The 26,540-nt window shown below is 38.5% G+C and overlaps 1 protein-coding gene across 13 annotated transcripts in view; it reads left to right on the plus strand.

Moving 5' to 3' along the window:
- The window catches only part of KLF12 (Kruppel like factor 12), a 578,056-nt gene that overhangs the window by 457,727 nt on the left and 93,789 nt on the right, over positions 1–26,540 (plus strand). For all 13 annotated transcript variants that reach the window (XM_032402856.1, XM_032402855.1, XM_032402857.1 and 10 more), the window contains one exon: positions 8,335–8,470. In XM_032402856.1, coding sequence (XP_032258747.1) covers positions 8,335–8,470 — 136 coding nt within the window. The remainder of the gene's footprint in view (positions 1–8,334; positions 8,471–26,540) is intronic.

Genomic DNA, 26,540 nt, shown 5'->3' on the forward strand with positions numbered 1-26,540 from the left:
TAGTGGTGTAGTCATATCTCAGAGGGTTCCTAGAGTTCAAGGCTCTTAGCTGACTTTGGAGAGTTGTATAAGGTTACCAAGCAGAGTGTAAAAGCCCACTTATTAACGGAAAATTTTATGAACTCTTTAATCACAAAAACCTTTTGTGCTCTAAGACATGCTTCCAGTGAACACAAGGCAATTGTAAATCTGTGTTCATTTTCTTTTTACAAACAAGAAAAATAGTTTTAGTCATGATTCTTTAGAAAAATGAAATCATAGTCGCTGTTGTGATAATCTCAACAAACGTTAATTTTTAAGCTGTATTTTAAATGATTGAATTCCTTCACTGAAATTTCTAAGCAGTAACTCATACTATAGAGATGACAGGTATGTTGAACTATTTAAAATATTTTCCTGAAAGGAAAGAAAAGCCTTTTAAATGTAATTTAGCTAAAAAGTGAATAAAAATTATGAACATTTCCACTCCTATGTCATTCACTGGCCTGTTCAGACGCAAAATATAATTATCTAAGACTTTCCTGAGTAATAGAAATTTAATGATTGTGACTCCCCCCTCCCACAACGTTAATATTAGAATATAAGCCAGAATGTGATTTTTAAAATAAATTGTGATCTAGGCGCTTTCATCATTATATTGCAGAATCGTTTGCCAACTGAAAACCACTGTGACCATTTCAAACAGAGACCTGCATTTATTACCATCATCTTCATCATCCAATATTGTATTATACCGTGTACGAGAGTATAATTGATATGGCTCTCCTCTCAAGGAGTAGACAGAATCATAAGGTATATAAAGTAAATATATGCTTAAGTATAACTCAAAATGGAAAGTGCACGGTGCCATAAAAATACATAAATACAAAATATGGGTATTTTTTGAAAATAAAAGTTTGTGTTTCATTAGAAAATGAAAGGAAGTTTCATGAAGGAAAGTATCGTTCTGTAGGAAATGTAGATTCTTGTTGACAGAATTGGGCGTGGAAGGGACTGGCCCGATACAGCTGGCTTAAGGAAGGAGCCTTGAGGGTAAGAGCATTGAGAAATGCTCTATGAGACAAATGTATGTAGCAAGTACCTTGAGAAAGTTCATTGAGAAGTAGTATGAAAGGGAAAGAAGGAGTTCCAGAAAAATTGTGGGGTTAAAGCAATAGCAATTCATTGGTGATTTGTACTCAGCTAAGGGGTACAAATGAAATGAATGAGAGTTTTGAATCTGGGTGACCAGGGAAATGATGGGTAAAATCCAGACTCTAGAGAAGAATAGCACTTAGTCTGAAATGACTTTGGACCATTCAGGTGGACCAGTTTGCCAGAAATAGGAGACTTGGAGTTTAGGGGAGGGATCAGAGCTGGGAACACAAATTTGGTATTCATTTCCTCTGAGATAGTCACTGAGATTGTAGGAATTGTGGGATTGTGTGGAATTAATGAAAAGCTCACCACTAAAAAGAGGCAGAAGAGGCTAAGCAGTGGAAGCTTAAGGGGAAAAGGAAATTTTAGATGTATGCAGAAAGAGGAGATGAAAAGAAAGGTAAAAGAAAGGGAGGGAGGGAAGGATGTAGGGGAAGGGGAGAGGGAGGGTGGTGGGGGGAGAGGGATGAGGGAGGGACCGACTGCCCAAGAAAATTAGTGTACAGTAGAGTCAGTAAATGCTTTCTCTAAAGGGCTGCCAGAGATACAACAAATGAGCGTGGTCGAATAAAACTTTATTTACAAAAATAGTGACAAGGCCCACAGGCTGTAAGGTGCCCATCCGGAAACCAAGGGAGGAGAGAATTTTAAGAGGCTGGACGTGAAAATGAAGAGAGATAATCAGCAGTCTCGAAAGCTGTGGAGAGGTCCAGTAGCATTATAACTGCAATGCGGTACTTGCACTAGAGAATTATAAGAACATTATGAGGTTATTTTTTAATATAATGGGAGCAGAAGCCATTACACTGTCAAGTGTGCAGATAGGAATTGGGAAAAAATGAATAAATTGCCTATTAGATCTACATAGTACCAACATCCCAGGATTTACATAACTGATTACATTTTTAAATCTGCATTTGGGATCATGTAGACAATCACAGTTACCACAGTGTAAAGGCATACAGTTTCATTAGCAGTAGCAAAAGTAAAGAAAGTAAGAAACAGATTTTAGTTGAAACTTCAGGAGGCAACATGGGACCTAATCTTGGAGTTCAGCCTACTCTGAGTTAAACTTTATTTACTAATGAGTTTTTCTCTCATCACAGTTCTCGATAGGCTAGAAAAGTCAGGCATCTATTTGAACAATTGATGTTCTGAAAGCAAAGGAGGTCAGGATATCGTTTGTACGACTCTATTACGGAGAACATACCTCGCAGGCCTTCGGGTGATAATGCCCTGAGTTTTAACTGATGGCTGTATGTGCAGCCAACATGAGGTGGCCAAGGAGAAAACAAGCTAGTGAGATGTTCAGAGAAGATTAATGTCACTGATGTTTCTCATGCATGTACCTCTAGCTGGATCCCCCGCTGTGCTTCAGGCTCAGGAGCTGGGCTGATTCTTCTCACATGGCTTCCCTTCCCACTCTGAGCAAAACTCAGAATCATTACGTGTACCGCGCACACCTTCCCCTGTCTGGCCTCATCCCCTTTGCTGCCCCATTTTCAGCTCCAGCAATGGAACAGCCTCCTTGTGGGTCCTTAGGCACATAACAGCCTTTCCCACGTTAGAGTTCTTATCCCTGCTGTTTGCTCTGCCTGGAATGCACCCGCTCTCCAGTCCCCCACCCCACCCCACCCCCAGCCCCTTCAGGTCCTCGCTCAGCTGTCATTTTCTCCGTGAGGCCTTCCTGGCCACCTCTCCAGAACTGTCCACCTTCCTCTCAGCAGCCCCCAGCCCCCGCCCCCACGTCCCCACTTTATTCTTCTCCGTGGCACTTCTCATTATCTGACTGAGTATATGTTTTCCTTGTTTATTTTTTATCGTCTTTCTCCCCCCAGGGTGAAAGCATGAATTTTTATCTGCCTTGTTCACGGCTCTCTCCACAGCACCCAGAAGAGTGCTTGATTCCTCATAGGTGTCCAATAAATATCTGTTGGCTGAATATATAAATGAATGTTTGGATCAAGAGGAGTTGCGGTTTTATATATTATCCAATATATATTCTGCCTCGGTGATGGTATTTTCAGTTTAGGTACATTTAAAATGAAAACTGCCTAATTTGAACAGCCCAGGAGATAGGAAGGGATTTAGCAGTGGTGTCAGGTAAGGGATGGTCGGATCGGCACCGAATTTACTGCCGGGGTGCAACAGAATGGTGATGCGCTCCTCAGCACCGGCGGGGTAATAAGCGCTTTGAGCGGCTCGTCTCATTCACTCCTCAAAACTGCCATGGCAAGGAAGAGACGGAGGAAGAGAGGTGGGAGATCTATTGCCCAAGGTCAGATGGCCGCAAGTGACAGGACAGGACCAGACGTCCCACCCATGTCTCTGAAGCCAAAGCTCCATCTTTGTCTTCAAGAAACACGGCAGCTGTGGTTTTTAGAGCAATTCCTGCATAGAAGGTGCTGGAAGAGGACTCTTCCACGCTATAATGCTGTGCATGTTCCCCCTGCACATTCTCCCCACCCCCCACCACTGTATACTCCTTTTCCCTCTCCCCACTACTCCCCATTCTCCCACTGCTCTTGCTGGAAGAAAAGCAACAGCTCTCCTGGAAGCCAGTGTTTCTTTAACTGGTACGTGCTTCAGCCTTGGTAGGGCGGACAGTGAGGGCATCTGCAGGTAGCAGGCAGCCCATCAGGCTGAGGGGAGAAGAAAGGCTGGCAGCACGCAGCCTCTGCCCACCGGCTGCTTTGTGCCCTTCAGACCGCAGACACCCCTCTCCCCTCCCGCCCAGATGAGCCACGGTGAAAGGGCCTGCACAAACCCTTCTGTGAGCCATTCTGGTTAGGACATGGTAGTCTTAAAGTCTCTGTTATATTGTTTGCTTTTACTATGGTGACCTATGAAAGGACTTCCTGTCCTTGAAAAATAGCTGAATGGGCCAGTTTATTTCTATGTAAGATCGAGCCTTTAATCTCTTGACAGCACCCAGGCTGAGGTGGGAGAGGTGCGAATGGACATGGGTGCCGCTGTGTCTTGTGTCAGTCTGCTGTCAGTGTGAGGCAAAGTAAAGTAAAGTTTAAATGCCTCGTGAGTTGAAGAGAGGCAAACATACACAATCTAGCTTTGAGTGAAGGATCCACCCATGTGAGCCTCCTATCAACTACGAGCTTGAGAAAAGGGATAGAAAAGCTTCCTTCACCCAAGCAGTAATACCAACGTTGGCCCCTTCCAGGAGAAGCCTGCCTGAGGCGGGTCAAGTATCAAAGAAAGGTGCCTCTAAAGCGAAAATAACTGTAAATACATTTTGAGTATTTTGGATTGAGAAGTAAATAATACAGGATATGATATGTGACTTTTTCCATATTTATATTAATGGCCCGCTTAAATTTATGCTGCTTAAGGTCGGGTTGCCTCTTGGGAGGAGAATAGAGAGGAGTGTGATAGGCTAACTGTAATTGTAGCAGTTTTCCACATCATTGCCCAAAATCTCTGAAAGGATCTGGGAGAGTGCACTGATTTTGTATTGCCGCAGAACAAATCATCCCCAAATCTGGTAGATTGATATCGTAACTATTTTATTTGCTTACAGTTCTGTGAGTCAAAAATTGGGGATGGGTTTAGCCAGGCAGTTCTCATGCTAGCCTCACTGTGGTCACTCACAGGGCTGCAATCATCTGGTGGCTGGAAGGTGACCGGTCATTCTAAAATGAGTCACTTACCTCAGTTGGGGTTGGCTGCCAGCAGAGCAGCATATATTTTAGGCTTTCTTGGGTTCCTTCACATGGTGGCGAGGTTCTAAAAACAGTAACTGATTGAGGGGAAACCCAATATGCAAGTGCTTTTCAAGCTTTTGCTTTGTGTCATGTTTGCTGGTGGTCCACTGGCCACATCATCATCTAGCCAGGTCCGGAGTTGTCCTGGGACGCAGCTACACGAGGGCATGGATGGATAACTGGAGACATGATTCACTGTAGGAAACTTTGCAGGAACAGTTTATTGTAGGTACATATTTGAAAATTAGAGTAAATGTGTGCAACTGCAGGTGTTAGGGTTCTGCTTCGCGGGGATTTTGTCACACGGAATGAAACTCACAGAGTATCATCTCCCCCCTCCCCCCTGCTGCTCTCTTCCGGGAATTAGATGATGTTTTTAGTTCTGGTGCCTAGGTAATGTTTCCATTTTCTCTGAATGGGCGCCCCCAGAGAATCAGTGCTTCTGAAATGACTGAGGAACTCAAAGACTAATGGAGGTTAACTAGAGTAGATGTTCCTATCCCACATTTAATAAAAATAGAGTAGAATTATGCAAGTATGTAGATAAGCTAATCATCTGACCTAATCAGCAATGCAGATTTTAAAAAGCCTTTCTAATTACTTCCTCAACTTGGCTGAAGGTATGGGTAAAAAGAGTTTCCCAGCATGATGGTAGCAGATGTATTTCATAATATTTATTGAAAATATTGGAAAGAAATCCTCAATTATGATGTTCCTGAAAAGTACATCAAAAAAGATATCATATTTAACATATTTTAAACTTTCATTAAGATATAAACATAACATAATTTAGATGATCAACTCTCCCACCAGTTATTTGGAATCATTATTACAATTAGACTTTAGCTCTCAGAGCCAGATTGCTTATTGGTTAACTGCCTGTGTCTTCCCTGAGTTGTATTACTTATCCCTGAAAGCTCTAGTTCTCTTGGACAAAATGGGACCACCGGGATAGTCTCTCTTCTTTAGCTGTTTGTTAATTTGGTATCTTGGCAAAGGAGTCCTAGTGCATGATGTTTCAACAACTTTAAATGTTAAGTTGCTGACATTTACAGGCATATGTAACACCACACAATATGTGATTTGGAAGCCTAGATAGATCTGATACTCATTTTCTTGGCAGAATTTGAGTAGTCATGAATGACTATCAAATGAATCATTCTACAATAGGGTTGCCCAAAAAGAAGCTATCTATGAATTCCTGGTTGAAATGCCTATATCAGTCCTGTGTGTTGTGCTACTTGAGTAGTAGTTGTTCATCTTTACCTTCCATTCTGTGAGCTGCTCAGTATCTTTCCAGCACATTCTGTTTAATAGAAGTTGGCCTGAGTGAGTTGCTGTTTCCTGCAGTCAAAATAAATCTTAAATGATTGGGTGCTTTCAGTGTCTTTGGAGTGACTGCATGCTTAAGTAGCTCTCTGTTATCAGATGCTTGTGGACCTGGTTACTTTCCTCTACAAAGTGTTTCTCCAACATCCGTCTTCTAGGGAATCTTCTTTAGAGATGAGATGGAAAATAAACAGTGTTTTGTGTCAGACAAGGACAACATTCAAAAACTCTTAATGAGTGTCACTGCATGATTCCCGGCATTTGAGAAAGTGAATGCTGCATTTTGGAGAAGTTGTGAGTGCTGAGTCATATGACAGTGACTTGTTTTATTTGAGGACAGGGCCAGAAAATATAGATAATCCAATATATAGTCTAATTTATTGGCTAGTGGTTTTGAAACTACAACGTAGTTATACAACTGAAAGTCATAAGATGTGACACTTTTGTATGCCCAGACTCTTAAATCTCTACATCACAGTTTCTCAACTTGGGTGCTTTTGGCATTTCAGATTGGATAATTCTCTGTCTTGGGGGACTGATTATCCTGTGTATTGTAGTATATCTAGGACCATCTTTGACTCGTGCCCATTAGATGCCAGGAGCATCCCCTTCCCCTGGAGTCATGACAAATCAGACTGTGACAGGCCAGACGTTGCCAAATGTCTCTTGGGGGAAGGCGAGCAATTTTTTCCTTGGTTGAGGACCACTGCTTTAGATTATTTGAATTATTTCCTCTTTCAACTAACATTTACGAAGCACTTCCTTTGTTAAAAATACATTTTGGTATGTTTATATTTACAGGCAGTATGTACGTCAAATACACTAAGGCAGTAGGTTCAACAGATATAAGTTCCTTCCTAACCAAGTGTAGTTAGAAATATGTTGGAACTCTCTAGGTTTTTCTGTTCATATTGTAAGTATTAGGTAGAATCATGAGAAATTGTCTTTTTGTGGGTAAAAAAAAAATGGTGAAATACCAACATTTCCCAGTGTTTCTACCTAATGTACAATTTACAGTAACAGAAAAATGATTTGAGAAAAAAAAATTATAAACGTACCCAGATGTCATTGTAACCATGATTTTAAGTGCATTTTGCTTTCCTTTGTAAGCAGCGGTGGTTTTAGAAATCCCTCATAGGCAGTTGGAAGAGCAGCAGTGTGGCTGCAGCTGGCTGGGGCTGAAGTCGTATTTTAATAATGTGATTGCATAGCTTGTGCCGTACTTTTAATTTAGAAGCTGTGCTTATTTTGTGCTTGAGGTGAGGTCTGATGGAAATCCTAGACATTGGTGCGGTGGATGCTAAAACTGTTCATAGAGAGGAGGAATGGAAATGCGATCTAAATTTTAAAAATATGCATTCACATATTAAATGTTGATGGTAATCCTTTCATTTGGAAAGATCCGATGGTCTTGGTCAACAGGGGTCACAGAACATCAGGCTATTTCTTGCTTTGTTGGCAAGTTCACAGCAGGAGGAGAATCGTATCTGGAAATACCTTTCTGAAAAATGAAATCGGAATGGAGACGAACACTTTCTAGCACATAAAACATATATTTAAAATGCTGCTACTTCTGTCATTTTTGTGTGCTAAGATCTCCACTTAGAACCATAATGAACTGTGAGACAGTATCCACTGAAGTATGAAAAATACCTAAAACTTCATGCTAGTCTTGTAAACCTTGTTCTTCCTTGAGGTTATTAAGAGAGCTGTAGGCAGATAAAATCTCCTCTCCCTTGGCTCCCCACCTTCCAGGGAATGTGCTAACGAGCAGTGAAATGGCCAGAACTCTGGCAGCAGAAGCAAGAAGGAAGAGCCAGGGGGTTGCACGGTAACTCACAAGCTACCTAATCAGTTTCTGACCACTCAGGAGTTGGTAAGGTTGTGGATTTTATGGTTTCTATTCTGTAATCGTCCCCTGAAACTGTTGAGAGCTGATGGAGGTTCTGTAAATCAAATGAACAAGGGAAAAAAGTCAGTAAATGCTCAGTACATAAAATGCACCACTTTCACAAATTCCTGGGATTTCTAGAGAAGTCCATGTGCGCGATAGGCACAGAAGAGAGATGCCGTGCTTGATGTTGGTCCAGGACAAGGTTAACTTTCTGCACACTAATTTTAATTCATTATATATGCCTTTTTTTCCCAGCACAAATGGACCCCCGAGGCCTATCTCCCAGACAAAGTAAAAGTGACAGTGACGATGATGACCTGCCAAATGTGACCTTAGATAGCGTTAATGAGACTGGATCTACGGCCCTTTCCATAGCCAGAGCAGTACAAGAGTAAGTACCACGTTCTCAGGATGAACTAAGACTCGCCAAGGTGTTCAGTGGGTGATGGAAGCAGCAGTACCTCCTGTTCCCAGGACTTGTCCTTCTAGCTCGGGACGGGCTCACGCGTCAGCATCCTTCCATCCAGGCTTACGTTCTTTGGGGGCAGATTAGGGGAAAGCATGAAGTATTTTACGTAGTTGAAAATCTGTGCTTTTATTAGAATTGAGGCTTCTGTGCATCTCTCCTAATAACTCCTACCTCTTCTTAACTCTGAAAAAAATATATTGTTCTTTTTCAATGTCACCATCCAATTATTGTCAACATTGTTATTATTCATATGCAACAGTCAAGAGAAATAAAATAAGGCAAGTATTATGATCTTGTTTTGATAGGAAAGTACAGAAGAGCTTTTTTGAAATTTTAAATTTGGAAGACGATGTTTCACCACTTTGAAAAATCAGAATCGTGTGTAATTTTTAAAGAGATCTTTTCTCTTTCCTTTTATCCAGACCCTAGAGTTAGATTTCATCCTTGTTAATCGAAGATAGTTGCTTTTCCATCATTGTCGATTCTGTATCTAGAATTGAACCTATGGCTAGTCCTTGTATATTTTTTCTCTGGAATAGTTTTTAATAACATAATCTTACGTAAGAGTAGGAGTTAAATAGCCACTGCTGTTGCTGACACATGAGTTAGCAGTTCACTCAAAATGATCTTAGTCACTTCCCATATTTTAATTCCTTTTCCCAAATATTGACTAAGTACCGACTCTGCTCTGAGCATTAGTCTTTGAAATCTTTAAACAACACACACACACATCAGTATGGCATTTTAGAATTTAAAGCATATGTGTGTATGTGTGTGTGTAAAATGAATCATACATTTCTATGTTCGATAGGTAATACATGTATAATATTTATATGATATGTGTTTGTGCACAAATACAAATATATGGTATATTAGGGGAAACAGGATATAATGGATCTAAAATGAAATTTGGAGTCAAAAACATTTGAATTCAAATTTACATTTAAGCTCTTAGTGGTTGTGTGACTTTTGGCAAGTTATTTAACCACTCTGAGATTTTAAGAAAATCAGAATACTTACCTTATAGCCCTGTTATGGATGTAATATAGTTATAAGATATAAAAATCAAGTCACAGAGTTTTGGCACATAGGAGGCTTCAATTAACTATAGAATTAGTATTATAATTATAGTAATAGTGTATACTATATGACAACCAGGAAATTAAAATGTGGCAAATATTGTTATTCTAATTGTACAAATGAAGACACTCAGAATCAGAGAAGTTAAATGACTCCTGCAAAGTCATATACTAAGTAGTAGCAAGACAAAGGTTTGGACTTCTGACTCCCGGAACAGATCTTTTCCTAAGAGTACCTGTCATGTTTGTTTCCAATAATGTTCTTTCACTTCAACACCTATAAAAAGCATTTTTTCACTCCTTTGTTCAAATAACTGGTTATAGTCACTTAGTTTCTCCAAAGCAAGTGTTCATTTGAGCCAAGACAGGCATTGAATCAAAGGGGTTGCTGAAATCATGTTTAAAATTGTGTCATGCTGAGTCACCTCATCTCTAATTCAGTGATCAGCACAGTTAATATGGTTTTGTGTGACCTAAATCTTAAGATCCATCTTTAAAATTAGACTAAATGATGACAAATTTCAATTCTAAGATGAATAGTAGGTTTCAGAGACATTTTAGTCATATTGTTTTCCTGTATCATTGTAGTACATGTATAGTGTGTGTGTGTGTGTGTGTGTTTACACAGGTGGGTGTGTTTCTTTTAATTCAAACTTTAAAGTTGGGAACTATAATTACGAAAATCTAAATTATGTTTACTTTATTTGGGACTTAGATAGCAAATAATGATATTAGCTTTTTAAACATAACTATTTTTTTCTTTTAATATTATGTGCTTATAATATATAGTGTATTTTAATGTGAAACGTTTAATAGCCTCAAGAACTAGAGCCTCATTTTCAGCCTAACCTCTCTGGCCTGCTTTGTGAAAACATTTTCAAGCCACAGTATCTTGTATAACTGTGTATGCCTGCCTTTTGCAAAAGTTGCCTGTGTATCTAGGGAAATGCCAAATTCATTATTCATGTAAGTGTTTTCATTAAACGATTAGTAAAGAATACTGAGCCGTCACCTGGGAAGCCCAAGAACGCCAGGACCCATCAATAGTTAATTAAGTCTCATTCAAGACTCAGTGTGTGTATGTAAACACCAGGAAGTGAGAAGATAGCGTTAGATGAAGCAAAGAGAATGCTCTGCAGAGACCTCTTAAATATGGGTGTATTTCAAAACTTACAGTAATACGCTGAGGAAAATTTTATTCTGGGACAAATAAATATATAATCCTCGTTAGACACTTAAAAAAAAAATCTGTACTTAGGTTTACCCTAACCTACCCTTAGGTTTAAACCTAAGTACAGATTTTTTTTAAGTGTCTAACAAGGATTATATTTAAGTGTATACAGTTGTCAGCACGTCTTTCTGCTCCTCTCTTAGTTTCTTCTTGATTCTTTAATACATATTGCTGTTGGTGATTTTCTGTTTTCTCTTTTCCTGTTTGCCTTTGGATCTTGATGCCTTCTATTAACGCAAAAGCTGTCAAACAAACAAAAATTCCAGTGTACTATGATCAATAAAATAATGCATTAAATAATAAAAGTGTAAAACATCAGCTTGGCACATACAAGATGAGAGGATTTCAAAAAACACCTGTTGACCTCTTCCCTGTACTTGCACAACTCTCCTGGGAGAGTTAGATGGGGGAGTGCGTCTGTGGGTAGAGAGGCGATGGCGTCGAAGGTTTATGTTTATTAGAGGTAGCATACTTTAAAGGCCTGGGGCCCCCAGTACACATTTGGCTTTCCAATCAAAGGCAAAAGGAGTCATGGTTTAGGAAGGGTTCAAAGGCTGGCCTCTTAATTCATTGGCCACCAGTGAAGTGTCAATCAAAGAGAAGAGGAAGATGGGGCGCCTGGGTGGCTCAGTTGGTTAAGCGACTGCCTTCAGCTCAGGTTATGATCCCGGAGTCCCAGGATCGAGTCCCGCATTAGGCTCCCGGCTCAGCGGGGAGTCTGCTTCTCCCTCTGACCCTCTCCCTTCTCATGCTTTCTCTCTCTCTCAAATAAATAAATAAAATCTTAAAAAAAAAAAAAAAGAGGAAGATGAAGAAGGAGGATGTTCGGGAAGATTGACACTAGAAATGGATGAAACTACCTTGTCCTTGACTCGTCCCTACAACATGCTAACCCGAAGTATAGATGCTCTTCTTTGTCTTCTTTCCCATTCAGGTTCATAGTCTTGTCAATAATCATTATAGTTTGAGTTTTTAATTAGGTAATTTACTTTATTGACATTGGTATATCTACATAGCATAAACCTTAATATACTAATACTTTTTTTTTTCTAAATGCCTGTTAGGCATGTTACTTTTTTTTTTTTTTTTTAGATTTATTTATTTGGGGGGTGGGAGGGGAAGAGGGAGAGGGCAAGGGTTGAGCAGGGAGCCTGCCATGGGGGCTGGATCTCAGCACCCTGAGATCATGATCTGAGACGAAATCAAGAGTTGGGCGCTTAGCTGACTCTGTCACCCAGGCAATGCCCTTGCATTTTACTTGTTTTTAAAATGAACTTTTAATTTTTTAGTTTAAGAAACGTTTCCTTTGATTTGAAATGCAGAAGTTGTTAGCCAAAATTACATCCTCCCCCCAGATATCAGATATTCCTGTATTTAAATAAAAAAGAGCATCACTTGGTACCAGAGCAACAACCTGAGGTCACTTTGATGTGTATAGATTTATATAGTGAGGTTCCTGAACTGTGCTTGAACTAATCATTTCAACCATTTTCATTAATTCGCTTGATTATCGTTTATCAGCTCAGGTCAGTGAATTCAAATACAATGGAAAAAGCCACAGACAGGCCACACACATGCTCAGCCCTTTTCTTGTTTTAATTGTGCAGATACTGTCCAAGTCAGAAACCATGTGTTCAGTAATTCTGACAAAGCCAACTTCCAGCAATTCATAGAACATCTGTTTTGTTTTGGTCTGGGTTTTTTTCCCCCCCAATGGTAAAATAGGGTCATTACCCCTTAACAACTTGACAAACATAATTATGAAATAAGTGTTTGGAAAAAGAGAAGTACAGGCGCATGATTAGAGCAAATTATTGTAATTAACTCTCACTCCAGGCAAAACAATGATATTTTTTTAAATAGGTACAGTTTGGCTGTGTTACCCAGACCCTCCTTTTTAATTCTTTTTCTCTAATTCCAAACATTCATACTCCTCATTTGTTAACAGGAGTAGAATAATCAACTTCATATAAAGTGTAAGTGAATGAGAATATCTCCGGAGAGAAATTTCAGTGGAACCAGGAACAAACCTTAAACTAAACGAATAAGGATCTAGATACAGGCATCCCCCGTTTTCCTAAATTCCCATTATGCCACTTTGTTTTTATGAAAGACCTCTGTTAGCACCTATTTTTGCTAGCTGAAAGAAAGCCAAAGAGGATTTTCATCTTTACAAAAAGAGGTGAACAGCAAAAATAGTGTTCAGTATTTTTTTGCAGTAAGCCCTTAGGGAGGCAGCGCAACTCTAAGCAGGGAGAGCGGCCCGCCAGGCTCCCTCCTGGGGAGCCACACCCAGCATCTCAGCACCAAGCTACCAGAGCTTGGAGCTGTGTCTGTGTCTTTATCTCAGTTTCTTGTGTGCCTCCATTAGCCAGATGTGTCCTCCGGCATCACAAAGGCCTCAGAGGTTATTTTGTGGGTCTGGGAATGCTCAAAAACTTCTCCATATAAGTTAATGGTCATTGCCTCTTTGCTCTATGCCATTTTGGCTTACGATAGGGGAACGTTCTACTTTTGGATAGTGGTGGAAACTTGTATAATACTTTCAGTAAGAGTGAGATGGGAAAGGGTAGAGTAGAGGGTGAGGGAAGCAGATGAAGATGTTAAGGAGATATACCTGTGTTACTCGGTGTCAGTCCTTTGAGAATTGGTGCGTGCATGTTACTGTTAAACTCACACCATATCTGAAGAGCCTACCCTCTCTCATCTTTATTAAAACTCTCAGAGAAAAGAAAAGCAACAAGATTAGTAGCATTAGTAATTTTTTGCTTTGGCTAGCTTCCCTGATATTTGCTACTTGATAAAAGGATAGTCTTTTTAAATGGTTCATTGTCAAGTACATTTAAGCTAATCAAACTACTTCACTGTCTTCCTCCCCGTTTTTATTACAGTTGACCCTTGAACACAGGGTTGAATTGTGCAGGTCCAATTATATGTGGATCTTTTTCAATAAATATAATAGAACGCTGGAAATGTATTTTCCTTATGATTTTCTTCGTATTTTCTTTGCTCTATCATACTTCATTGCAAGCATACAGTATGTAATACATATGCAAAATATGTATTAATTGACTGGTTATGTTATTGATAAGACTTTCAGTCAACAGTAGGCTATTAGTAGTTAAGCTTGGGGGGAGTCAAAAGTTACCTGTGGATTTTTGACTGCCCAGGGTATCAGCATCCCAACCCCAGTTGTTCAAGGCTCAACCGGGTATTGCTCATGTGAAGGTCCTTTCTTAAAAACTGCTTGAATTTCTGGAAATGAAGAGTGTTATCTTTAGCACATTTTCACGTAAATGATCTTTGAAAGAACAAGTATGGTAGGAAGTTAGATATCCTATTGTTATTTCAAACTTTGTTGCTAGTTCAAACATCATGGTTCTTAATTTAGAAAAGTTCATTTAATGATAAAAAAGGGTCAGAAATCTTGGCGTGGTCAGTTAAGCATCCGACTCTTGGTTTCTGCTCAGGTCGTGACCTCAGGGTCAAGATCCAGCCCCGAGTCAGGCTCTGTGCTGGGTGTGGAGCGTGCTTGGATTCTCTCTCCCTCTCCCTCTTTTCCTCACCCACTCCCCTACCCCATGCTCGATCACTCTTTCTCTGTCTCTCAAAAATAAATAAATCGTTTTTTTAAAGGGTCAGAAATCTTGAATGGTATTTTTTTATTTTGTTCTCATTTTTCTTGTTCTGAATTTCTTGAACACACCCCCTCCTGTTTCTCTTAATGTCCTCCTGTATGATTGCATTAATGTCTTTTAAATTATAGTAGAGAGCAGTACAAGAGATGAGGTAGAAAGCAGAAACAAAGGAATTGTAACTGACAGCCTACTTTTTGGCAGATACTATGAAAACTCATGTAGTTTTCATTTAATTTGCTCTATGATCCTGTTTTTATCCTGCAGATAAAGAAATAGAAGCCCAGAGACATTTACTCTATCCCCAGAGGTCCTACAGCTGATAATTTGCAGAGCTCATATTCATTTTCACGTTGATCCGACTATAAACCCGTATTCCTCTATAAAGGCAGCTTCTATCTTTATGTTGTGGCTTTAATATCTCTAAACTGCCAACTATCTAAAATTAGCAAAGTTTTTTGAACTTCAAATCCCAGTAAGCACACAATTTTGTGAAATAATTTCAGATTTTTTTATCTTTAAACTCATTGTTACTTTAAATATAATCTGATACAGGGGGAAATAATTCTATCAGGTACCTTCTCAGAATTTTTTTTTTAAAGCTATTCCACTTCTATAAATCACACACATTATATTGAAATGTGAGGAAATATGAACATATTCGTGCTTTTCATTATAAACTTCACTGGTACTATTTTATTTAAAGAAATTATTGTTGGGAAAAACGTGGTTTCGAGTGTGTTCTAATATACACATACATGCTGACATTCCCAAACCCAAAAAATGAACATCCCTTATAGAATTCTTTCTGTCAATCTATAAAAGGAAAAGTTTGTCCAAGGGTTAAAATCGTCGTGTGTCATCTTATTTTGCAACCCTTGAGTAAAGATTTGAGAGTACTTGGATCATGTCTCTCTCCTCATCTGCTCATTAGAATGAACCCAACTGAGCTGATTGTGCCCAGAGAAAAAGCCAGGGAGCTCAACATGTCAAAGGACTTCTGTTTTTCCTCTCAGATTTTTCCTAGATTCTTGTCTCATTAAGAGAAGCTATAGGTTTATTTAATAAGCCTAACATGTTTGGGACATCTTCAGATCCCCCCACTTCATGTCCTACCAAAGAAACAGCTATGATTCACATCAGTAGGTGGAACTGTAGATCTCTGATTGTGACTATTATATGGGCTCTACTGATGGGTAAATCTGAGAGGTGTTCATTCCCTCGCCAGGGGAGATAAATGTTTTTGTGTTGCTCTTCTTTTGAAAGAGCTCAGAAAAAGCTCCTGATTTTCAGTGAATGAACACAGATAAAACCTAAAGTCTATGCTTAGCCTGCATCAGCCCATCAGTCTCCCACGCCTAAAAAACAATTAAAAATAGTGATCACTGAATAACTCAGTCCCTGGGTGTTTAGTACTAAAATGGAGACTGTTGCACCCACACACTGTCCCATATATCTGCTTTGGTGGGATTCTCTTTGTTCCTCCTTAAATTAAGAAAAGTGTGGTCCAGTTTGGCAATAATTTGACACTTGAATTGTTTCATGAGGTACCAAATTAAGTGATCTATTCATTTGATGTGTAGTTAATTAATTTATTCAAGCTTGTGTTACATGCTGAGGACAGGATGAAAGATTCATAGTACCTTAGCACAGGGAGCTCAGCATTGAAAAAAAGAGATGAAGTAAAGCACGATAAGATAAAAGCATAAGAAGGGCTGCAGTGAGAGAATAGAGGGGGTACATGTAACTCAGTCTGGAATAGGTAAGAACATTGATGTGCGGTAGGGGTGCAGCCATTCCTAATGACTGGTGCAGAGGTGAGTGTAGCAGGGAGATGGGAGAGGAGGAAGCTGCTTGGGGAGGTGGGTAGGGACCTGATCAGGAAGGATGAATTTATTCTGTAGACAATGGGGAGATGTGGATAGGCTTTAAGTGGGAGCAGCAAATGCCGGTCTCGAGGAAGAAGGAAGCTGCACGTGGTTGTGCAGGTGGAGCTCTGTGCATCCCAGAGGGTGCTGAGTGCGACCGAGCGAGGGGAAGCCGGATGTGGGTGTTAGGCTGTGTGGAGGTGAGAGAGAGGGTTCGCTGTTTCATGAAGATGTTCTCGGAAGAACTCTCTGATTAGACCGTGTTTTGGGAAAGACCTGAAGAGGGGTGAGGTCAGGTTACAAAGAGATCTAAAGGAAGAGCATTCAAGAGAATAACAAGTGCAGAGAGACTCTAAGACAGGAATATTCTGGAATGAGTAAACAAACAAATTCACTGACCAACTAGAGAACATTAGTTAAAATTCCTTATCTTAGAGAAGAAACTAAGCTCCATAGATACCAACGAATTATTCCAGCATTCCACCCCTAGGGAGAGGGGCTAGGGACTGAACCTCTTTATCCACTCATACTTTTCCCTCTAAGCTGTGATAAAAATTCTCTTTTTCTGAGGGAATCTGCAGCTGTTTAACCAAAACAAGAATCAAAAGGCAAACGAAAAAAATGCAAAACCAATTTTCCCTTTCAAAACATTTGTTTACTTTGTACTTCCTTCTGGCCTGGGTTCTTGAAACCTAGTTTTGTATCCCCCGATGATTCAAAAATATCCATTATCCTAGAAAGTTTTAAAAAATATATTATTACTGTACTTTCTAGTAGCCATTAAGTACTTTTTCCCTAAAAATGATGCAGCTATTGTTCCAAAGAAGAGCTTATCCTCAGAACTTTTTGATCATTAAAAATGTAAAATGAAATAAAAAAGAACGTATCATATATGAGAGCCACTACCCAGGTGTTGCTGTTTTGAGAGGGATGTATGTCTCTCATCTCTATGATAGGCATTTTATACTCTATGCCTCATGCTAAACAGTCAGTTTCATTGACTGACTTGAACATCTTCTGATATACTATAGTATAAACAGATCAATTTTAGCCTTTCTAACCACTTGGAAAGTATTGGGTTAACTGTGTGTTGATTTGTTTTTTAAACTGCCATGCCTCATTTTAATGTGAATTTACTACTTCTTGGTGATCAATTTAAAAATAGAAATCAGGCTTTTAAAGACCAAACTTTTTGTTTTTATTTTTATTTGAAGGGGATTCCAAAGTTACATCATGGATAGAATTGATGAGCCACTTTTATTTGATAGTGGCTACGTATTTTTTGCTTTTAGGTTTAAATTTTTTTTAGTATTAGTAATTTCTAAATATGTTTCTAAATGTAATTTAAAATATGCTGGCATTTCATGTAGCCATACAGTATATGTATATATACAAACTGATTGCAAGTATTAATATGCTTTTAATTTCTTGACATTACTTCTCCATGTGAGATCTTTATGTAGCTTTTTTTTTTTTTGCTCTATGTTCTACCTATAATCACATTGCAAATTTATGTACACCGTTTATATTTCTCATATATATTCATAATGGGTGTAACTTGTGAGTATAGGTAGTCATTTCTCATGCATTTTTGATGTGTGTTGACATAGATACTCAGTGATAATGTTGAAATGTTAATAAGTTTCGCTACAAGTTCCCAGAACTATTCATCACTATTTCATTTATTAATGTAGTCAGAGAGAGTACACATGATAGAAAACCATACTGTAATATATTTGAAATTAACTCAATTCACCAGGATATAATCTCTTCTATTTTCAGTCAAACGCTCTAGACACTCTCTTTTCTTATTACTCTTTATGAGTTATAGCCATTGTACGATAATTTTCCTTTACTTCATAGCATTTTCCCACACACTTGAATCTCATTGAATACATTTACTTACATGCATCAAAGGAAAGTAAAAAATTGAAGGATACGTTTTCATGGGGAACCTGCTGCTATATAGAAAAATCTAATACAGATGGAAAAAGATGGCTTGGATAAAAGTGAATCTTACCAGGTTGATGTTTTACCATGATATTTTGCCATCCACTTACATAATTGCATAGCTGAGGGTCACCATCCAGCTGAAATGTAAGACATCATGCATCATGGCTTATCTTAAAAAGTAAACCCCAAACCATGTGTGGTGAGTAGTGGTAGAAATGCCAGCAAATTTCGAGACTATTTCTGATTGATTATCTGAAAAATTATTAGTGTGCAGGAAAGAATTCCAAACTTAATTTAAAAGTAATTATATATTCTTAGCTAAAAGGATCATTTTATCAATGTAATTTTTAATATTTGACTCAAATACTACTTCTAGATAGAATTCTGGATCTTGAATAAAATTCTGTCGATCTGTTTACCTACCTACCTACCTACCTATCTACTCACCTACATATCTTTCCAAATATCGGTTATTTTTGGCTGTAAATAACAATAGGCCTTACTAGAGAGCTTAAACATGGAATTCTTTTCCTACTATAACAGGAAGTCTAGGATGAACAGGACAGGCTGATGGAGGTGCTCAGAATGTTCTGAAGGTGTCTTCTCTCTTCCTGTTTTGCTGCTCTTCAATTGTGGTTTTCTTTCTAATGGTTGTATGAAGTTGGCTCCATCTTCAGGCATTGCCCTTATTCCAGTCAGAAGGGAAGAAGTAAAAGTGCAAACCAAGTAACCATAGGAGCATACTACCCAACTATGTCACTTTCTTTTAAAGATTTTATTCATTTGCGAGAAAGAGCGAGCGAGGGAGAGAGCACGAGGTGGGGAGGGGCAGAGGCAGAGGGAGAGGGAGAAGCAAGCTCCCTGCTGAGCAGGGAGCCCGAGGGCTCGATCCTAGGACCCTGGGATCAGGACCTGAGCCAAAGCCAGACACTTAACCGACTGAGCCACCCAAGTGCCCCTACAATGTCTCTTTTCAAAAGCTATGACTTCTGCCTCTGTCTCACTGACCAAAACTGGTTTGCATGTTCCCAATTATTGGAATATGGCTAAGGGAAAGAAAAATATGGCCAGGACTGAGTCAGTAAACCAGTATCGTCTGCCACCAAGCTTAAAGTTTAATCCTTAAGAAAAATATGGTACCACCCCAAACCCAATGTCAAGGTGCTTTTTTCCTTTTTAAAAAAATCAGTCATCTGTTGCCACTCTAATGCTATATAGACAGCCATTCCAAAACTCCGTGGCATATGACTATAGGCATTGACTCTTCTTCCATGCATCAGCTGGTTGGTTGGGGCAGGTCCACAGGTTGTTGGAGCAGTGCTGTTCATGTCTCTTATTTTTCTAAACCCAACAGACGACCTATGCCATGTATTTCTCATGGCAGTGGCTAGAGTTTAAGAGGGCAACCCCAATTGTACAAATATATTTTAAGCCATTGTTCACAGCACTCATCTGCCAACATCTCATGGCCTGAGCAAGGCCACATGACCTAGCCTAGCATCAGTGTGGTGGGGACCATATTTCTCCCTGGAAATGGGGAGCTTTAGGAGAGTGTTGACTAATGTGCTAATATTTTAGCAAAGAAAGGCTATTGTCTCTAGAAGCCATTAAAATTAGCTAATATACCTATTGTAAAAATCTAATTTGCTAAATTTTGGCAAATTTTAGTCATGTTTTCTGATAAAATTTCTAGTTGGTTCTGGCGGATCTCATAAATTCTTCCCCCTAGAGTCACTTAATAATGTATTTTTTTAATCAGTAATGACAAGTACATTTATTATGTCTTGATATCTGAATTTCAGAGGGTAAATTCTTATCTCCAGGGTTTATACTCTCAGAAGTGTTCCATTTTGCTAAGTATAATAGAGGGTATTATTAAAATGTAGTGCTTAAGCAGCTGAGTCCAGCTGAATAAGCCAAATCTGTGAAATGTAGTTATGGTCAGTCTTTAAACTTAAATTAACATTGATTAATCTCTTATAGTATACAGAACGGCTAAAAATAACATCAGCTATTTTGCCTTTTTCCTCTGATTTCTGGAATTCTATAGCTATGGGCTACAATAGTGACAAAACACAAGTAAAGCAAAATTATACAGAGAATTTAAAATAAAATCTTTGAGCTAAAATTTCATAACGGTTTAGCAAAATGTGTATCAGTCTCCAATTCTGCATCTATTTTCCATTTTGTTCTATATGTGTAATCACTGTTACAAGTGAGAGAAAACATGGAATTGATTCTCGTAGAGTTTCCACTTTCTGATGCAAATATAAAACTAATTTTATTTTATTTTATTTTTGAAGATTTTATTTATTTGTTTGACACAGAGAAAGGGAACACAAGCAGGGGGAGTGGGAGAGGGAGAAGCAGGCTCCCGCTGAGCAGGGAGCCCAGTGCAGGGCTCGATCCCAGGACCCTGGGATCATGACCTGAGCCGAAGGCAGACGCTTAATGACTGAGCCACCCAGGCGCTCCATAAAACTGTTTTAAATTCTACATTTAGAGGAACTTTTCTAATACATGATAGGAAAATACAAGCAAGAAAATTGATTAGAAAATATAAATGACTTTTTTTAAATTCAGGAGGTTAAAATATCTTCTTGTCAGCTTTTACTGCGTAGGTTACATTTTGAGGTTAAAATATTAATTTTTCACTATATCTTTTAATGAGGCTTATTTATCCAAGTCAAGTTAGAGGACCAGTAAACGTTTTACAATATAAGACTATCCAGCAAAGGGGCGCCTGGGTGGCTTGGTCGGGTAGGCATCTGCCTCCGGCTCAGGTCATGATCCTGGAGTTCTGGATTGAGCCCCGTGTTGAGCTTTCTGCTCAGTGGAGAGTCTGCTTCTCTCTCTCCATCTGCCCCTCACCCCTCTTGTTCTCGCTCTCTCTCTTTCTCAAATAAATAAATAAAAATCTTTAAAACAAATTCTTAAAAAATTTTAAAAAAAGAATATCCAGCAAAACTAGAAATTGTTCAAGAAAACGAACAAAATAGTTACTGAATTGAAACCGGGTAATCTCTTTACATACTAAAATCAACAAGGTTTTTAAAAATATGTTTATATCTTTGGCTTTTTACTCCTGCATTTTTACCCAAGCTTCCAGATTGACACTACTTTGAAACAAATGTGGAGTTTTATAAATCTTGCCTCATGTATATCTTGAAAAGTTCAAGGTTATACTAGTGTTTTAAAAGGGATTGCATTAAATCATTAGTCATAAAAATAACTGATTGGTCACATGCCCCCAAATCAGGAAGAATATATTGGAGGTTATGGAAGCAGTATAGGCATGAGCAACTCTGGGCCTGGGCCAGGGTATCAGTGGTGGCTTTTGAATGGTATAACCCTAAGCGTTATATTAAAAATGTAGTGCTTGGGGTGCCTGGGTGGCTCAGTCATGAAGCGTCTGCCTTCGGCTCAGGTCAGGGTCCCAGGGTCCTCGGATCGAGCCCCGCATCGGGCTCCCTGCTCAGCAGGAAGCCTGCTTCTCCCTCTCCCACTCCCCCTGCTTGTGTTCCCTCTCTCGCTGTGTCTCTGTCAAATAAATAAAACCTTAAAAAAAAAAAATGTAGTGCTTTATGGTTCCCAATTTATTTTTATGCATCTATCTCACAGTGTTCCTTAATACAGCAGTGTCTGAATTATCTTACTACAGATGAGGAAAATAAGACTTGAAGTGTGAGTTGGCTGGCATCATAGAACTGATAAGGAGCATTGCCAGGTGCCCAGTCAGATGTAATTTTCCACTACATGTTAAAAATGCTTTTTCCTGCATTCTGTCTTGAAGGGAAAAGGTTTAAAGAAATAACGGATAGTTTGATAACTAACTAGATGGAAGGATAAGATGAAGGCAGAAGGGATGGCCGTGCCTTTGAGCTGAATAATGTAGTTGAGAGGAGTGGGTAGAGGAGTTTGATACAACGAAACTCCCCAATGGAACAGTTCTGTTGGTGTTTGGAGGTCTAGAACTGGAGCTGATGAAAGAGAATTGGAAATACAGAAAGGGAGTCATTGGCATAGGGAAAATTATTAGGTTTATTTTTATTTTTTAGGTATTATTTGTATACAGTAAAACACTTTATTTTAAAGGTGCAGTTCAAAGGGTTTAACAATTGCATATACTCCTGTGACTGCTACCCAAATCAAGATACAGAACATTTCCATCACCCAGAAAGTTGCCTTGCATCGCGCCCCCCCCCCCCCCGCCCCCGTAAATTCACTGTTTCCTCCCAACCCCCAAACAACCACTTTCTGGTGTCTGTCACCATCATTAATTCTAGACCTTCGTTTATGAATTGTATGCTATGTATTCTTTTGTTTCAGTCTTCTTTCACTCAGTGTTTTTGAGGTTCTTGCACATTGTTGTGTTATTAAGTAGTATTCCATTGTGTAGATGTGACATTTGCTTATGTATTCACTTATCCGTACACATTTGTGCTGTTTCCAGTTTGGGCTATTGTATTAAGACAGTATGAACATTCATGTGCAACTCTTCTGTGGACATAATGTTTTCATTTCTCTTAGGTAAACATCTAGGAGAGGAATTGCTGGGTCAAAGGAAGATCTTTATCTTTATAAGAAACTACCCAAGAGTTTTCCAAAGTAATATATCTGTTTATAGTCCCACCTGTGGTGCATGGGAGCTCTAGTCATTCCAGCTCTTCAACTACCTTTGGTATGGATAGTATTTTTTTTTTTTTAAGGCACTCTATTGATATTTAAAATAGGGTCTATTTAATTCTTCACAGTGAAGAATAAGATGCCAAGGACTTGGTTTTGGAAAAGATCTGCCTTGAGGAGTCAGATGAAGGAAGAAGAGTCCATCAAAGGCACGGAGGAGCTAAGAGAAGCATCGAGAAAATAGAGACAGGGGTTTTTTTAGCCAGGTCCTGTCCCTCTGAAGTTCCAGGAGGGTGAAAAATGAGAAGTCTAATCAATTTAGAAAAAAATAAATAAATAAAGAACTAGAGAGAGTACAGATCTGCTTGAGTTGTGAAAAGGACATATAAGCCTGGATGAAGCAGGTTAATAGGAAGGAATCATGAATGCTTAAGGGGTAAGAACCTAAGATTTTGAAGAAGCAAGTGTAGAAATGTCTCTGTGAGGGGGAGATGAGAAAAATAAGATGATAACCAGAGTAGTGACAGTCATTTGTACAGACTAGAGATCTACCCAGAGTAAAATGAAAGTTTGAGACAGTTATTCAAATAATTGTTTGAAAAAAACACTTTAGTTACAACATGTTTTTGTCTACATATGTAAAATAAACTTGCTTATCTGATGATCATCTGGATAAATTAATGTAGATATCAATTAGGAATTTTTCATTCAAAATATGCTTATTAAAGGCCCAGTGTATGCTAGAGTCATTTTTATCTTCTTTCCATTTTCATTTTAGGTATGTCTTTGTCTTCTTATCCCCATGAACTTTGAAACTCTTCTTCCTTTGATCTTTTAACTTTAGACATGAATAAATATTTGTAAACTTTAAATCCAAAATGTAGGTTAGGTCTTGGTTCATTCCAATGAGAAAATGAGCTTTTCTTTTAGGAATAGCCCTTTTGTTTGATAACTCTGTAATATTTTATAATTCTCTAACCTCTGTCTCTTCTGGATTAGAGATATGAGAGTCTTTTAAGTACTTTCCATATTTCTGTGCTTATAAAGTACCCAGCAATCACAGTTACTTCTTTATATTGCATAGAACTAAGATCATAAAATCAAATTAGCAGGTAAACATTACTGATTCATCAGGGTACTCCTAACAGATTGCTTTGAGTGACTGCATTGTTCAGTGTAATGATATGACAAACATCAAAAGGGAATTTACTTTATTCCTATACTTCATTCATTCAATGCTTATTGAACATTTGCCATGTGGAAGACACCATGCTAGACTTTGTGGAGGAGACAGTAGAGAATGTCATCTTTAATATGCCAAGAGTGATTTAATTTTCTGTCCACTATGATATCTAGGATATTTGTATTCAAAGAAAATTTCCAGTGAATTAAAGTTTTGCTATATATTGCAGTAATTTCTGTTATCTTTCATGGAAGCTCCCATTTATTGAACATTGGATATATGCCATGAAATCAGCTGTCATTGTGGAAGGTCTCCCTGGATCAGGCAAAACTGTATCACAGGGGAAAAAAGATTCAAGATTGTCTCAAATGTCTTCCCAACTTAGGGGGAGTAAAAGCATCAGTACTTTCTTTTTAGCAAATTTGATGCTTGTAAAACCCAGACTTTGTTCATTTTGAAGCCAGTTTTAATGACGTAGAGCAAAGCAGAATAACATGGCTTTAGCTGGAAGCAGAGGGTTCAAAAATCTATATTGTGCAGTACAGAGCCAAGAGTGGGTAAGCATTCTAATAAATCTGTTAATCTAATTGTTTCTTAATTTTGTGAGCTAGTTAAAAAGAAAGTAAGCCCTGCATAGGGCAGGTTAATCTAAACATTCCTTCATGATCGTTACACATTCTACTTGTAATATCTTTTAAGGAATATGGAGGATTGGAGATGGTATAAAGGTCAGAATGATCCACTGACAGCTTGGAAGGTTAAAGTTTTTGAAATGGCTTCATCAGAAAAAGGAAAACTAAAGGATGTTTTCAAAGTTATGTTTAAACAAATGGAACATTATCAGACAACAGGCAGGTTTGAACTGTGTTTCAGTTGGGATGTATTTGTGGGGAGGGAGAGAGAGAGAGGACTGCACATTAGATGTTTAAGTTTTCTTTACTAAATATATTTATAGGTGTGTGTAACTATGTACCTGCAATTTTTTTTTAAAGGGTATTCCAGTATAGGACAGAGAATAGGCTTAGAGGTGGCTTAACGAGCTGCTTCCACTCTGCCACTATTAATCAGTGGACCTAGAGCATGTCGCCTAACCTCTGTAGATCTTTTCTCTAACCAGAAAACAAGGGGTTTGGACTGAATTATCTCTCAGTTCCTATTCAGGTCTATTATATACTGAGTGAGTGATGTATTAATATACTTGAAAGACCTGAGCCCTCCTCAATAAATGTAACTTCTGGTGACCATCCAATATCTTTTTGCCATTGAATTGTGCGACTTCACTGTTAAGTGTGTATTTCTCCTGCGCTATAATGATGCATGATAATATGCCTAGAATGATAGCTTCACTTTAAGTTGGAGAGCATGTAGATTGTGGTTTAGCACAGTTTGATTCACATTTATATATTTGTTCTTTAATAATCAATTACTTGAATTTAAGTAATCAATTTAGAGTTTTAGGTATAAAAATGTCAAGTAAGATTTAATTTAATGATAACAGGTGATTTATTATAAGACATACAATAAAAAGTGTCAAGAACCTTACTTGTGAAAAATATTAATCAAGAAGACAGTAGTTGATAAAAAAGCAATCCTGATCCAGGAAATTCATTCACATCATAGGTCCAGGCCTATTCACTGTTATTGTGAGCTAACAAAGAGAGTTCTCGGAATGAGAAGATAGGCATCCAGTGTCAGAAAAGCTGCTTTGATGATGTTTTTCAAGATGGTACTTACAGAGTCCTAGGTTTTAAGTGTTTAGGGTTCATCTTAATGAAATAGTTAAAACTATTTTTAAAACTACAGTTATAATACAATCGCATATAAATGAGTTGCCTACCAATATTTTTACAAACTTGGAGCATATGAGTGTGTTAATTTATACAACCAGATTATTTCATTTGAAGGCAGATCACAAAGCAGATCTCCTACTGTCTCTGTTCATATGTTTGAAGTTTCCATACATGCGGTTCTTGAGATGGTGAATGCAAGAACTTGGCACATGGCCCGTAATGTAGTAAAACCTCAGTAAATGTTAGTTGTGGCTGTTCCTGTTCTCACTCTTTTTATCATCTATCATTGGTTATAAAGGTTGTCACTTCGCACTAGTTCTTTTCAAAGTCATGTCTACAGATGTCTGCTCGCATAAAATCGCACAGCTGAGTACGTTCCTAACGCACGCGTGTGCCACACTCAATTAAACGTCAGGCGGTGGCAGGCACATGTGTCCCGCACGTGCCCTCGCCGTGGCCTAGCCGTCAGCTGGAGAAAGACGAGGGAGTGTTCAGCATATGTAACCAAGGTAATATACTGGAAATCATTTTGGCTCTTCTTTTCTAACTTTAATAATAATGATAAACAATATGCACTTTCATATTTAATGGAAATTTAAAACTTCATAGAAATTTTTATTAATTCAC

Source organism: Phoca vitulina, unplaced genomic scaffold, assembly GCF_004348235.1.
Source record: "Phoca vitulina isolate PV1807 unplaced genomic scaffold, GSC_HSeal_1.0 scaffold5, whole genome shotgun sequence".
In the NCBI taxonomy this organism is placed as follows: Eukaryota; Metazoa; Chordata; class Mammalia; order Carnivora; family Phocidae; genus Phoca; species Phoca vitulina.